A 16,344-nucleotide genomic window follows, 5' to 3' on the forward strand; every position below is an offset into this window, starting at 1 on the left:
AGTGTAAGAACAAGAACATAGTAACTGGAACATTTTTAAAGACAGTTCTACATTACTGAAAATGCAGCCCAGCAGCAGTCGCAAGAAAGATAAAATACTTTCCATTCTTAACATAAAGTTTGTATTTTGAAGGGAATTTTGTTTGATTCACAGGATAAGATAAGTTACAAACATTTATTTTTAGTATTTTAATATTAAAATGCATTGATTTCAGACTTGGTACTGAAACTGAAGAATTTTGTTTAGATTCTGTCTTCATCATAACATCAACATACCTCAGCGGTAACATTCCGTGTAACTGTGATCTTTCCGGGAGTGTAAGCAATAACTGTGAGCCGTATGGAGGCCAATGCCCATGTCAACCAGGCGTGGGAGGACGTCAATGCGATGTATGCCTTCCTGAATTTTACGACTTTAGAAGTACAGGATGTAAAGGTACTTACAATCGGCATTCATCTAATCTTCAATATTATTTTACATTATTTGTTATACTACTATCAATTATCATGCTTTTTATTGAGTTAAAAATTGGTTTTATATTATATCAAATATAGATCCGTATATCTATAATGTATTTTTTTCAGTAACACTGCCTCAAAGTGTAGTGGTTTAAATTCAACATTCAACAACTTTATCTCCCCGGCCAAGAGTCTCTTTGTGTGAAATATCTTCCATTAAAATGGTGCTCATTTGTCTCAGCATAAAGGTTTTGTCAAAACTAAACTTGCCAGACTTATTTGGCAAATCACTGGTTATATGTTTTTATATATTTCGTTTGAGTAATGTATGTTATGATTTATTCTAACAGCATGTGCTTGCTACAGTGATGACAAAGTATGTGACTCGTTGACTGGACAGTGTGAATGCCCAACTAACACTGTAGGCCGACAGTGTGATCGATGTATTACTTATGCTTGGGGCCTCAACAGTACAACTGGCTGTAAGGTATGTGTTGTGAAAGTAGGACCGGTCCAAAATTCATGTTTATATACAAAATTATGTATCTCTAGTACACAAACTAAATTAAAGGAGGTATAAATATGTCAACACAGTTTTAGTGGTTTCTGGGTCCAGACAATAATTTGATTGACATGGCCTACCATGTTTCTAGGTTGTCCCTCAATCCTATTGACTGAACAGTAAATTGGCTAACCAACTGCAGCTTGTTCACACTATGGCATTGTATATTATTGCTGTAGAAGACATTCTTAAGCCTTGTCTACACTACCTTGTCTATCAAACTTTATGTGACAACAAAATGTGATGTGCCCATATATGGACATGATGGTGTTATATCACTACCATATTTAAGCATATCACTACCATATTTGAGCACATCACACGTTTTTGTCAAACTATTGCAACAATACCACGTGTTCTTCTTAACATTGTATTAACAATAAATTCAATTCAATTCAACTTTAAAAAAAAAAAAAAAAAAAAAAAAAAAAAATATAAAGAATGATCTTAATAAAACATTTTCAGATGTGTAACTGTAATCCTGAGGGATCTGTAAGTCTTCAATGCAACTCGCTTGATGGTAGCTGCTTCTGTCATCCTGGAATAGGCCAAGAAAAATGTACAGAATGTATCGATGGATTCCATACTCTTAGCGATGATGGGTGTACAAGCTGTAGATGCGATTTAGCAGGCAGTTACAATAGTACATGCAATGTTACGACTGGACAGTGTATTTGCAAGGAAAACACACAAGGGCTGCTGTGTGAGACATGTTCTGCATCTTCATTTCATAAAGCTGAGATGTATGCTACAGGTTGCCTTGACTGTGTGTGTATGGGTATCACTTCTGAGTGTACTAGCAGTTTCTGGAAAAATGCTTTGGTAAGTTATAGCTAGTCCACAAATGACAGATTGTATATTGGTGTCTATCCCACATTATTATAATTTATCTTAAATTAATGTTTGAGAATAAACTCATTTTTTTTAATGATTGCCATTGGCCAGGCCAGATTCTACTCTCCTTACACAAACATGTCTAGGTTTCTAGACAGCTTTTTAACCTAATATTGAAAAACTAAACAACATAAAATAATAATACAGGTATATAATAATTAAAGACTAATAGACATGTGTAAGCATGCCATATAATTTGACTTTCTAAGGGAACATTACTTTACCCGTTGATTAAGAATTAAATATTATACAGTAATTTGTACTTAATTATATTATTAACATTTTAATGTAAATTTAAAACAATTTATTTAGATGTCCATATTATTTATATTATTTGTATCACTTAGTAACTGGTTGGAGGTACACACCTAATTGGTGACAGTGGCTTAGGCTGCTTTTGTGCTTTCCTGACAGCTAGTCACTATGATTTTATATTTTCTTTGTGTGCCATGTTTGTTTAATTTGTTGATTTGTATTATATTTTGTTAAATGTATCTTTTATAATAATAACAATAATATTGTTATTATAGTTTGAAATACCAACCGAAAAAGCTGATTTATGGCAAGTGACGAGCAGCAACAATGCTCAGGAATTGTATAGAGAACAACCAATAGCAACATTACAAAAGGGTGATAACTACTTATCTGTTGACATAACTGATGCGAGCGATGTATACTGGCAACCTATTGGAGGCACCTTGAGTGAAAACCTCCTCTACTTGTATGGAAATGAGGTTCGCTTCGTTCTTTACTATGAAGCTTCATCCAGTCTAGCAAGCCCTATTGCTGAACCTAAAGTGATCCTGTCGGTAAGATGATATAATTTATTATTATTTTTATTATTTATAGTGGGTGACCTCTTCAGTGGCTGTAAGTGTACTAGAACACCGGGTAACCCCTTACTTGTCTCGAAAGATGTACAAGGTTCCTAAAAGTGCACATGATTTATAGTCCTTACTCGAGAAGACTCGTTTTACCACCAGAGCCAAGGAGCGAGTGTGCCGCAAACCCTTTCTGTTGTTATGGCAATTGTGTCACCGCTACATTTCCACTGTCTTAACTGCTTGGGCTACTCACATAACTTTATGAATAGTGTATTAGTGTTACAAATACAAAGCCCCCTCTTTGCTGCACTGACAGAGTCCAAGAGAATACAGAGCATTACTTTTGAAGATAGATTGAAGATAAGGATGAAAGAAGCAAATTTGATTGATTGATTGAAATATATATTTATACTGGGTAACCTCTTCAGTCAATGACTGGTCTCCCAGAGGGCCCAGTTATGATCAGTGGCTGTGATGTACTAATACACCGGGGTAACCCCCTACTCGTCTCGAAAGATGTACTAGGTTCTTTAAAGTGCACACGAGCTAGATGTGTACACTGGACCTACGGTTTATAGTCCTTATCCGAGAAGACTCGTTCTACCACCAGAAGCATGGAGTGAGTGAGCCTCGAACCCCTGCCGTTGTTATGGCTACGTAATTACGGTTCCACTGTCTTAACCGCTCGGCCACTCACTCACTCACATTTAGTGTAGACATTTAAACTAATACATTATTCTTTTTGTCATAGGGTTTAGCAAACACGTATACATACACATTGAATCCTGTACTGAATGCCACATTCACCCCTGTAACAATTCAAATGCAAGAAACATATTGGAGAACGGCAATTGATAATTTTGAAATCTCAAGACAAGAGTTTATTAAGACTTTGAGTAAAGTAGACTATTTCTTAATACCAGCAACACTTTTCTTTGATCAACACATTTCCAGGTGAGATAATACTTGTAAAACTCTGTCTAAACTATTAAATTATTTTGATAAAAAAGTGTGATGGCCCAAATGTGGTATAATGCTTAAATATTGTAGTGATATGACATCATCATGTCCATATTTGGAGCTGTAGCTTGGTGGTTAAACGTGCTTGCCTTCCAATCCCAAGTTCCAGGGTTCAATCCTGACCTAGTGCCAGGGTTGTAACTCGCGACTGTTTCAACTCTACTCCCTAAGCCTCAAATGTGACTTAGTTTATAAGGATGATAAACTATATAGCATAGTGTATCTCATCCTATAATTGACGAGTTTGTGCTCGCTGTTGGATGAGTATGAAATAAAAAATGAAATAAAAAATGTGTAAAATAAAAATAGTTTAGACAGAGCTTTAGGATGCTTTCTGCTGTAACGACCTAATTCCTAGTTATGTTATGTTAATTCATTCAGGACATCACTCAATTCCTCGACACAGTTTTGGTAGATTTTAGCTCCAGATGATTACCTATGTATATTGTGCCATAGATCGTCTGAAACTCCCAAATTTCTGAAGCAGCACACTGTTAATAGAGTATAATCACATGCCCAACCCCTAGACTGAATTCAGATTCAGAACTAAATCCATTGTGAATGCAATCCAAGTATATTTCCACCTCTAATTTTTGCTAAAATCAGTGATAAAAAGTTGTTTACTCAAAAATATGTTATTTGTTTTGTATTAAAGCATTGGAGCAGTTTACTATGAAGAGGCAACCCCTCCAGGGTCTGAATTTTATGATCCACGCGCTGCCACTGCGCTAGCTATTGAAAATTGTAACTGTGGAACCGGCTATGTTGGCCTATCATGTGAGGTAAAAGCCTTATTTTATTGTTTATTAAAAGTTGTAATTTACAGTAATACATCGCATAAACTTGCGCCGCATATTTTCCTCAAACTTGTTATTAGAGTTCCTTTGATTTATAGTTCATATTTTAATTATAGGAATGTGCACCAGAATTTTACCGTACAAATGTAACAGATCATGCATACTTTGGAGAGTGTATTCCATGTACGTGTTATGGACATAGTGATTCTTGTGATCCTAACACTGGACAATGTATGGATTGTCAACATAATACTACAGGTATGTAAAAGTAAATATTTCATTCATTTAAAAATAAAGTACAGTATCACATACAAATATTTTTATTTAAAGATGAACAATAAAGATTTCTTTTAAATCAAACTTTGAATAGATTATTTTTAATAATGTTAATTACTTTGGTTAAAAAACCGGAAAAAAAATGAATGTTTTTACATATAATAAAATGACAAAATAAATGGTTAAATTCAACCAAAAACCCATTGGCATTGGCAGCCAATTTGACTATTTTTTGCTTTAAATTACAGTTTTTTAGGTAAAATCTTTTTTTTTTTAGAAATGGATAACAATTAGGTGACAAAATAAAAATGACTGGGGTAATAATGTTCAGCGCATTGAGACCTTGCTTATATGTGCTATATAAGAATGAACTATTATTATTATTAAAATGGCGTATTCAACAAAAAAATTATTTTGTCATCTTTAATAATGTGATGATAAACTATTTACTTGTCACATTAAGATTATAAATAAACTTTTATTTATAAAGAAGAACCGTTAAACTGCTCAGTTCTGTTTCTTATAAAAATTTGTAAATTTAAAATTTGGTAAACACTTTATATATTTCTTTCAGGTATTAACTGTGAAATATGTGCAAATGGTACTTATGGTAATGCATTAGCTGGAACTGCAGATGACTGCATGGATTGCCCTTGCGGTGAACCAAAAGCATTTGATTCACGCTGCGAAGAAATAGAGGGCGTTGTCACATGTTTGAGTTGTCTGCCAGGGCATGTGGGACCATTGTGTGATTCGTAAGTTATTCAAGACAATAAAAGTTACATAAACTCATTATTGTCTGCTTAAACGATGTTCTATGTATCTTTTCGTTTCTGTTAAGCTTGGTCTACACTATCAAACTAGTCCCCATATACTGTAATGGACATGATGATGTCATATCACTAACATATTTAAACAGTATAATCAGTGCATCTATTGGTTTTATACAGTACATGTCCTTTTACAAAGTAGGGAATGCTCAATGAATTTGGAATAAGCAGATAATAATGTTAGTAAAGGTCTATACATATACAGGCAATGAATTGGAAATTTATTAATATCCCAAACAAATAATTATATTTATCATTGGATTCAGATTAAAAATAGGTTATTGATGTTATAAAAATAGTTACACCATTTTCTTTTCTTTATTATCTAGTTGTGACCTCTTCTATTTTGGAGAGCCAGAACTAGAAGAAGGATTTTGCGAAGAATGCAATTGTAGTGGAAATGCATTGGAGTGTGACATTAGGTCGGGTCAGTGTATAGAATGTCAATTTCGAAGCACTGGATTCAACTGCGAGCGTTGTGAGAACACAACCTATGGCGATTCCAGCATGCAGAATTGTGATGGTAAGTAGATAATTATGAATGTTGATAATTTCTATTATTTATTGAGACAGTAGTGGTTTAATGGTAAGGACTTAGACTAGTATGTCAGAGGCATAGGTTCGAGACTGGAATGTGTCAAACATTGCTTGTATCCTATAGACAAAAAGCTGTTCTCCGTTTAGATGGAACCTTGGTCATGCGTACATAAAATGCAGATGCACGCAATAAGGAACTTATACACTAGTCAAAAAGATAATATTTTCGTCTCCTGGTGTGCTCGTCATATAGTAGGAGCTGCTTAGGGTTAAGTTAAACTGGGTTAAATTCAATTCTTATTAGAAAACGTATATTGGACACTTTTTAGTATAAATATACAACTGTAATTTTTTTAGATTGTAACTGTCATGTTCTCGGCTCGTTAAACCCTATCTGCAATCATCGCTCAGGCCAGTGTCCTTGCAAGTATGGTGTTGGAACTTTCACTTGTTCTCAATGCCTAGAAAACTTTTACGGTTTTGGTTTGATTGATGGATGCATTGATTGCGATTGCCATGAACTTGGTTCGACCTCGTTGCAATGTAACGAACAAGGGCTGTGCACTTGCTTTGGTGGAGCTGTTGGGGACAAATGTGATGTATGTTCTATGGGATATTTTGGCCTTCCGGAACAATCATGTGAATGTGAGTAAATTACTTTCAGTTAATTCATTTCACTCTGCTTCATTCTTGACCAATTTGTTTTTGTGACAGGAGTCAAACTTAGATTAGCGAAAGCTATTTGTTGGCTCCTTTTCAGTAAATGTGAATAATGATGAATGTATAAATAAACATTGATTTCATTAAAACAGTAAAGTGTATTCAAATGTAGTATTTTATTGAATTTTTAAAAATAACAATTTTTCTCTATGAAATATTGGATGTGCGCGAACAAAGCTTTACTAATCTTCCTTACAAACAAATCTAAAGGTATAAAATATATTCATCATATTGAAATTTTACATTTTTGCAGCTTGTGTTTGTGACTCTGTTGGCACAGTTGGAGGATCTGCTGCTATCTGTGACATCATCGATGGACAATGTCCTTGCCAACCAGGTGTTGGAAATCGTGTCTGTGATCGTTGTCTTCCAACCTGGATCAATTTTGGACCTACAGGATGTGACAGTAAGAACCTTTGTTGCTTTTTTCTTTCCTTATAATTTTCATTGATTCATTTGGAGAATTTAATAAAACTTATTTTCATATTTCTTATCAGTGTTTGGTTTAGCAATTCAGCTTTATATAGTCATTTGAATGATGACATGAAGCATTGGAGATTGTCCGTAAAACTTTGCCATCATTTGACTGTTCAAAATTGAATCATCTAAAAACAATTATAAGGAAATATTAATAGGATCCTGAATTCATTTACAACCTTTTTTTGACAATTCCTGGGTTAGTTGCCTTGGTTGTAGTTGTACATCTGGTGTAGTTGCCCTGGTACTAGTTGTACAGGTGGCGTAGTTGTAAAGGTGGTGTAGTTACCCTGGGTGTAGTTGTACAGGTGGTGTAGTTTCCCTGGGTAAATTGTACAGGTGGTGTAGTTGCCCTGGGTGTAGTTGTACATGTGGTGTAGTTGAACAGGTGGTGTAGTTGCCCTGGGTGTAGTTGTACAGGTGGTGTAGTTGCCCTGGGTGTAGTTGTACAGGTGGTGTAGTTGCCCTGGGTGTAGTTGTACAGGTGGTGTAGTTTCCCTGGGTCTAGTTGTACAGGTTGTGTAGTTGCCCTGGGTCTAGTTGTACAGGTGGTGTAGTTGCCCTGGGTCTAGTTGTACAGGTGGTGTAGTTGCCCTGGGTCTAGTTGTACAGGTGGTGTAGTTGTACAGGTGGTGTAGTTGTACAGGTGACGTAGTTGCCCTAGGTCTAGTTGTACAGGTGGTGTAGTTGCCCTGGGTCTAGTTGTACAGGTGGTGTAGTTGCCCTGGGTCTAGTTGTACAGGTGGTGTAGTTGCCCTGGGTCTAGTTGTACAGGTGGTGTAGTTGCCCTGGGTCTAGTTGTACAGGTGGTGGAATTTATCCTTGTGGTTGTAGTAATTGTTTTCAAGTTTTCTTTGCTATCACTGTTTTTACCTTTTTCCAACAGAATGTGATCAATGTGTTGATACTCTGTATGCGTCACTTCTCAACCTGGATGAAGTCTGGTTAGAGCTGTGGTCAGTTGCCATACTTCTAGGAGAGTTACAAGATCTGGACAGAGAGCTACAGCCATTGTCTGTAGTGGTTAACGACACAGCATACACGCTATCACAAACAATCCAGGCTTATGATGAGTTAAAACTGGATGTTGAGAGTATAGATGAGGACGCTTACAGAGCAGAGGTTAATCAACTTAATTTAGAGGTATGGATTAATAGAATACTGAAATTTAGATTAATGGATCTTGTTTTGATATTTTTCAAATTTTATTCTAAACAGTGAAAACATTTTCCTCTGGTTTCGATTAGTATATTGATATTGTACATATACTTAACTAGTAGTGGTAGATTAGGCCTAGACATAAAAAACATGGACCAAGAGCAATCGAAGGCTATATTTTGTCAAAATACAATACTTTTTTTGGAATTTGTAGATTTGTTACATCTTTAGTACAGTATATCAATACTTTGGTACTTTGCTTAATTTTCCAGAACTGATTTATATATTAGAAGAACACTGATTTATGGTCTGAAATGCAACATACAGAATTAATTTTGTTTTTTGAAGGCAGTTTCAGAAACTTAATAACAAACCTGTTAATCAAGCCACAAACTTAATTTTAGCATTTTATGCACATACATTTAATAATTTTTTATTTTTGGATGTAATGTTTTTTTTTCTAGGCTGAAAATAATTTAGCAGCAGCTCTTGCTGTTGAAGGAATTCTGACAGTGAAATTGGAAGAAGTTCAAGTACTTATGGAAGAATCTGAACAGCTTTACAAAGATTCCTTGTCGACAGATCAGCTTCTTGATAACTATATAGCAATGATGGAATTGTGGAATGACACAAGTTATGAATACTATGCCGATGCACTGCTGCAGGCTGATGTCATTAGCAGTGTGTCATTCATAGAAGATCAAGTATTAGTTGCCATGGAACTAGAACTCAGTCAAAATACATCAGTTTTAGCGGCCAACTTTTTTGGTCGCTCAACAGCACAAGTAAGAAACAAATTTACTTAATCGCGCATTTCATAAGTTTAAAAAGTCGCATAGAGTTCCCATATAAAATTGATAATTATTGAAGAATTGACTACCCTAAAAGAAAAATGCAAGAAGTATTCTCTATTCTTGAAACATTGTTTGTCAAACTAATTTGCACAATTTCCTTCCAAAAGATATATAGTCTGTTTTTTAGGGAATAATACACTACAGTATGTGACATTAAGTAATTTAGTTTCCATACAGTATTGAACAAATGTTGGTATTTATAATTATATTTAAAGATTATTATTTAATAATTTGTGTTCTTTTCTTTAGGGACAGCGTGTGAATACATTGCAATCATCTATTCGTAGTACAGATGCAACTCTAAGAGGAATACAGGCAACTGTGGATGAGACTCATGGTATTTTGGATGGTGTTGATGTCACTCTCGGACAAGTTGATAATATATTAAACTCAACTGAGGTATGAATGCAAACATTCAACATACAAGCATAAAGCTCTGTCTACACTATCAAACTTTATTTGGACATATCCCTACCATATTTGGACATATCCCTACCATATTTGGACATATCCCTACCATATTTGGACATATCCCTACCATATTTGGACCCTACCATATTTGGACATAATATCCCTACCATATTTGGGTACATCACATTTTTTTTGTCAAACTAGATTGATAGTGTAGTTTTAAGAAGAAGTTTAAGTGTATGCATAGATTAAGAAAGAGCACTTACCACACACAAATAGAATGAAATATTGAGATGTGCTTACCAAATTAAAAGATTTTGTTTACCTTTATTTTTTCCCTGTATCTTATATAATCCAAATTGTACCCTCGATATGTTCAATCTCATGATTTTCATTCCTCTCCCAAATCATTTATTTCATGTTTCCGCACTAAATAGTGGACACACTTTTAAATCTTTATTTATTTTTATACCTGATTATAAACTGTTTTCATTTAAATTGAATTAAAATGATTTTGTTTCAGTACCAGATAAGATATTCAGATAGCATTGTAGAAAGCATTATAATGACGTTATCACTTGTAGACGGATCATTAAACAGCGCAGTTACATCATTGAGTGCTGGTGATTCTGACTTGGTGGCAATCTCTTTGATAAAGGACGGCGCACCAACCGGATTTACAGGAATCCCTATTGATCAAAGTATAAATCAATATTGTAAGCAATATCAATCATTTTCACAATTTTTGAAAGCACACCTACAATAGCCTAGATCTTGTATTGGCCAATATTATTGTTTGTTAGCCATCCTCATTTTAAGCCATCCTTGACTAGTTTCAGTTGACATATGCATTGCCTTTGAGTGAGAGACCAGCAATTTATGTGCTTCATATATATTTTTTTATTCATTGTACTTTTTAGTAATATTAAATAATTAGAATGACTGAACAATGATTATTGTTTGATTTCTATAGAAATACAACTTTAAATCTCATTTACATGAGTTTGTTCATAAAGTGGACAGAGCTTACGCATTGTATTTTGTGAAATAAGTTAAGATGTACGTGTTCCACTGAAAAACAATTTTAGTACTATAAATATTTTCTCCATTTTATTTGGCCCTCAATTAGTTTTATTTTTATTAATTTATTTTTATTTTATGTCTTTAGACACATGTGGCCAAGGATTACTAATAGTAAATTAATCACTGTACTATCAGATAGGTGGTAATCCCTCTGATACAGGGGCTATTTTGGTAACCCCCTACTTGTCTCGAATTATGAACTGGGTTCTTTAAAGTGCTATAGTTTCTTTAGGGGTGTCTTTCATTTTGTAGCCCGTGTTTTGATATTCCTTCTGTGTTCTATACTTAAAAGTCATTATTAAAACTTTCGTCTCTAGCAATTAATGGATGGACATCTGCAATGGTTGCAACCGAATTTGCACTCGGTGACCTTCAAGATCGGCAAACAACAACTGAACAGTTTGTCCTTTTGGCTGAAAACACTGCATTTACGTTAGCAACCACGGCACAAGATACGGTCACGTATGTTATGAATTTTGTAATGCTTATTAGGCTGAACCGCAAAGAACCCATAACACAATTGATCTCCTGTTAATCTAAAACGTGTAGCATTTCGAAAGGCAGTGTGGGATATGGAATATGAGCCAATGAGAGCCATCATTAGAAGTAGCGCACTCTCAATATTTTGGAAACTTAAGGCCCTATATATACTATGAGAGGAGATAAGATGATTTTTGGAATTTGGAATATTTTCACCCAGGGCTCATGCACACATTTTGTATTCTCATATGAACTAATTATGAATTAATAATAATAGTTTAGCTTTCTAGTCTGGTGAGGGTGCTGACAATTGACGTCAGCCAGTGTGACCTTATAATTAACTCTGTACTTCTGATAGAGTAGTTAAAAAAAATGACAGACAGGAGATTCTCATGCTATAAGTTCATTACTTCAATGAACAAAGAGTATTTTTCTCAGATTTACTATATACCATTGAATGTTTACACTAAATTGATGTTTTCTGTAGGGTTTTTTCAGCTGCACAAGCTAGTGGCCAGGAGGCAGTTGATGTTATTGATTATTATGAGGCAGTTGTGGTAACCATTAACCAAGCTCAAATGGTTATTCAGAACGCTAATGATACAATTGATGCTACCAACGCATTCCTTGCTGAGGTGTCCATTGAGTCTCTGGCAGCACAAGCAAATTCGTCTAAGTTTCTGAGTAGATCAACTCTGGATGTTGTTGAATTGAGAGAGACAGATGTAGAAGGTGAGTTTAAATAGTAACGATGTTGTGGTTAACAAGTTTATCTTCTAATCCCGGGATCTGGTGTCGTTATTTTGTTATATATATGTACATACCTGGCAACAACCATTTTTGCAAGTATAAATAATGTCAAAATTTAGGCTGGCCCAAATCCAAAATCATAGCAATGACTTGTAATTATCTGGCCTCCCTCAGCCATAGTCATTTGCTGGTCATAAAACAGAATATCACCTTTAAATACTTTCAGTATGTGTTAGTGTATAGTATCAGTATAATCACACAAAGCATTTGGTACACACAAGAGATAATAATATGATGTTTTCATTTTATTCTCTTAGCTTTGAATAATTCATTAACTCAGGCAGAAAATGCTGTCGAAGATTCAGAAGCTCTGTGGGCAATTATAGAAGCTGACACTGCCACTCTTCAAACATCTGCAACTTCTTTGGCGCTCCTTGCAGCAGGTAAAGGTTACAGATTCATAGTAGCATAACAACTAAATATTATTTAGGTTTTATTCTGTTCTGTTATACTTTTATTTCAAAAGAGAATGAATGGAAATGTGGCTATTGACCAAGGTCCCTGACACACTCCATTCTCAGTGCTGTATCTCTCTGTATGACAATATTTGCAGGGGCGAATGCAGGGGTGTTGCCCCAGTTGCCCGGGCGACACCCTTAATTTCATACTAAATGTTTTTTTCTGCCACTAAATTAAAATTTAGATCCCATTTCATCATATTATATATTAACTATTAATGTTATAGAAGTCCAGGGTTGAAAAAGACTATATTTATCTTCATTTCCCTACGTCCGTAATATTTGGGCGAATTTCCGTAATAATTACGGATGCTCCGAACTTTGAAAAAACAGTGTTTAATTGCTTCTTTCTGCAAATTTCGATGGTGGTTGTACAGTTTATAGTGGATAAATGAAAATGAATTTTGGAAATTGTGATTTTACTGACTTATTTAGCATTTATTTCAAAATAATACAATTTAACGTTTTGCTCAATATATTTCAAATAGCAGCTTTACATTTTTTTTCTAAATTGTTTTAATTATTAATTGATAATAATAATTAATTTGTATTAATTGATTTTAATTCCTATAATTTATTACATTACCGGAAGTACCTTCGTCGTGGACCTCATCTGGCCTTCGCATTGAACGCAAAAATGTTATCCTATTGTTTTTCGCTTGTGTTTTACCGGCGGAAAAAACAGGCCTGATACGATCTTTTTGCTACTGTGTAGCCTGATATAGAGTGTCATTTCTATTTATCATGAATTTTACGCGCGAGAGTACCATTTCCGGCCATCTAGGGGTGTCATTTAAGAAAAATTCCTGTGCCGCAAATACTCAGTATAGCTACGTCTCTCTGAGGAATCTTGGGCAACCCCCTTAAAATCGTCCTGCGACCGCCCTGATTTGTCTAGGCAGGAAAGACTGGTCTAGGTAATAGGTAAATTCCTTAATGCAGCATATCATGTGTAGCCTGTATCATGGAAGGTTAGGTTATGTCTATATAATACAGGCATCATATATGAAACACATGAGATGCTGTATCACAAAATTTGCCTACTGGACGAATTTTGATACATTGAGAATAGGCTGATATTGTTTTTTTTATTCATTTCCTAAGATCCTATGATACAGCCTGCAATAAACGCTGGGATCACAGATGCAGTAGAAGCGAGTACGACCTCAAACACAGTAATGGACAACTCTGCTGTGCTTGATCAAGCTGTTCTTGCAAACGAGCAAGAAATAGTTGTTGTACAAGAATCCATTGCAAACTCTACCATGCTGCTGAATGAAATTCCAATTGTTGGTGAGTGAATCATGTTTTCATTGAAATGTTGACTCCAAATTTGTATTGCTATTATTGATTATGAAATTCTCTGATGAAGGGCTTGTGAAGGGCTAGTGTTGCCGAAAGCTCTGCTAATTTTTCTGGCTATTTTCTTTTTTTTATTTGTATCTCTATTTGAGATCCAGCCACTAATACCCACAGCATTGTCATTTTTTCAGTAATTTGATACACGTACCTTGCCAACATTATAAATTATAATTTAGCAAAACTTTAGTTTTCATTTTGACATGGGTAGTAAGCATAATTATTGTAGAGTTATCAAACTTAAGTCAATTCAACATTTGCAATTATTTAAAATATCTAGATATATGTTTATCATTTTGTGCTTTTTATTTTATTTAAAGTGGTGTTTCTTGATAAACCCTGCTTAAATTTTGTCTGTTTATGAGACCTGCTCATTCTCTCAGATCATACTGTACGATGTTTTGTTTGTTTACTTGTTAATTGTAGCTAAGTTTGTCCCTGGCCTTTCTACGACATCCCAGCCTCAATTCCCAACTTAACCCTACCTTCTGTTTAGACTTAGATATTTACCTGGTAAGTTGGCTTCAGAGACAAATTTGGTGGGTAGGGTAGGTCACCAACCTACCCAGGTAAAAAACTAAGCCTGAAGTTGTTTGACACTGACACCCTGCCTTCCAAGACATATGTCTTTGGGATTGATAAAGAATTTTGTTTGCAGTATTTTATTTACTGTTCTTTTTCTTTTATATACTGGTACCACATCTCTTAATAAATATTTTTTTCTTCTATATTTCATTTGGTGTTGCTTATCTATGTTGTTGTCTGTTTCTATGGTTGCTCAGCTGATGGTAAATATAATTTGTTATGTGATTATTGTTTGTTTTGCTAGTAATTTAGCCTAACTGTTTTGTGAAGTAAAATATTTGTTTATCTAAACTGTTGTTTTTAATTGTAATAGATTTAATTTAAAACTAATGATTTTTAATATCAAATTATTTCAATTATATTGTGATTATTTTAGTCATAGTCATTTGTAGTCCTCCGAGTTCATGCCTAACACCTCAAAATAAAATGATTTTTAATATTGTTAATTTATTCAATTCTATTTCTTTTGATAAAATTAGTTGGGCAGATTGAGACCGACGTTGATGACTTGTATTTCACGGTGAATCAGCTTGAATTGTTAAGAAACGAAACTGCTGAACAACGTGTCGTAGTTACAGACAAACTTGCACTTTTACAACAGAAACTTCTGTTGGCTCAAGAGGCGGTGGCAGATTCCAAACAACCTGTGCGTTTTGCACCAGACAGCTCTCTTAGTATTGCGCGAGTTCCAACAGCGCAAATGCTTTTTAATGAACTCAGAATGGATCTGAAGACAGATTTGAGAGATAGTCTGGCATTTTTTCTTGAGAACAGGGAGACAGGTGCTCTTTTTGCCATTGAGGTTGTCACAAGTCATGTCCTATTCAAATTTAATGTAAATCAGGATATGGTAACAATAGAAAGTCCAATCGATGTCTGCTGTGGCGAGTGGTATCACATCATTGCAACAAGGTATCCTAATTTGTTCTTTTTTTTCACAATTAAGAATAGACTGGTGTTTCTTATTTTTCTTCTATACTTTCTGAGAATTTTCCCAAAGAAATGGCATTATTCTAATTCTATGATTTTGTGTAGTCAACATATAAAACGTACCAATGTGTATGTATTTATTGTACTCTATGATTTTGTGTGGTCAACATATAAAACGTACCAATGTGTATGTATTTATTGTACTCTATGATTTTGTGTGGTCAACATATAAAACGTACCAATGTGTATGTATTTATTGTACCAAAATGTATTGTTCACTAAAAGAAAAAAAAAATGTTTTGCATAATGAAGCATAATATTTTTATAATAATTAAAGTTATATAGCCAAATAAAATACTGTAAACAAAGTAGAATGTGTTTAAAAATAAGTATTTATTTTCACTTCTCTCAGATATGGAAATGAGGGAATGCTTACTGTAGAGAGATTGTCAACAGGAGGAGCATCTACAGATTTTCGTGCCAGTGTCATTACCTACGATAAATACATCAACTTCCACACGACTCCGCTGTATTACGTTGGTGGAATACCAGCTGAATATCAGGTAAGGAGCATTATCATTGGAAATACACAATATTTAATGGCACTGGGGCTTGGTATTGACATGCTTCCTTACTATTCTCTGAGTCCTGGGTACAAATCCTCTCCTTAAGTGAGATTTTCCCCTTTAATTTCAATTAATAAATATATAAGAATTTCCCAAATCGAATTTACTCAAAACTCATTATGTCGACACGGAACTCAACTCTACACAGCTGAAAGGAACTAGTTGCGCAATAGCGCTTATGTCAACACTCTGAGC

General features: G+C 34.6%; 1 protein-coding gene across 3 annotated transcripts in view; it reads left to right on the forward strand.

Annotated features, from left to right (window-relative positions):
• The window catches only part of LOC140052139 (laminin subunit alpha-1-like), a 42,854-nt gene that overhangs the window by 12,284 nt on the left and 14,226 nt on the right, over positions 1–16,344 (forward strand). For all 3 annotated transcript variants that reach the window (XM_072097563.1, XM_072097564.1, XM_072097565.1), the window contains exons 12-32: positions 215–435; positions 809–945; positions 1,486–1,842; positions 2,445–2,723; positions 3,490–3,692; positions 4,414–4,540; positions 4,672–4,813; positions 5,406–5,586; positions 5,991–6,184; positions 6,556–6,843; positions 7,172–7,324; positions 8,282–8,538; positions 9,018–9,338; positions 9,657–9,806; positions 10,342–10,534; positions 11,219–11,363; positions 11,869–12,113; positions 12,449–12,574; positions 13,754–13,942; positions 15,073–15,505; positions 15,936–16,086. In XM_072097563.1, coding sequence (XP_071953664.1) covers positions 215–435; positions 809–945; positions 1,486–1,842; positions 2,445–2,723; positions 3,490–3,692; positions 4,414–4,540; positions 4,672–4,813; positions 5,406–5,586; positions 5,991–6,184; positions 6,556–6,843; positions 7,172–7,324; positions 8,282–8,538; positions 9,018–9,338; positions 9,657–9,806; positions 10,342–10,534; positions 11,219–11,363; positions 11,869–12,113; positions 12,449–12,574; positions 13,754–13,942; positions 15,073–15,505; positions 15,936–16,086 — 4,492 coding nt within the window. The remainder of the gene's footprint in view (positions 1–214; positions 436–808; positions 946–1,485; positions 1,843–2,444; positions 2,724–3,489; positions 3,693–4,413; positions 4,541–4,671; positions 4,814–5,405; positions 5,587–5,990; positions 6,185–6,555; positions 6,844–7,171; positions 7,325–8,281; positions 8,539–9,017; positions 9,339–9,656; positions 9,807–10,341; positions 10,535–11,218; positions 11,364–11,868; positions 12,114–12,448; positions 12,575–13,753; positions 13,943–15,072; positions 15,506–15,935; positions 16,087–16,344) is intronic.

This window comes from Antedon mediterranea, chromosome 6 (genome assembly GCF_964355755.1).
Source record: "Antedon mediterranea chromosome 6, ecAntMedi1.1, whole genome shotgun sequence".
Lineage (NCBI taxonomy): Eukaryota > Metazoa > Echinodermata > Crinoidea > Comatulida > Antedonidae > Antedon > Antedon mediterranea.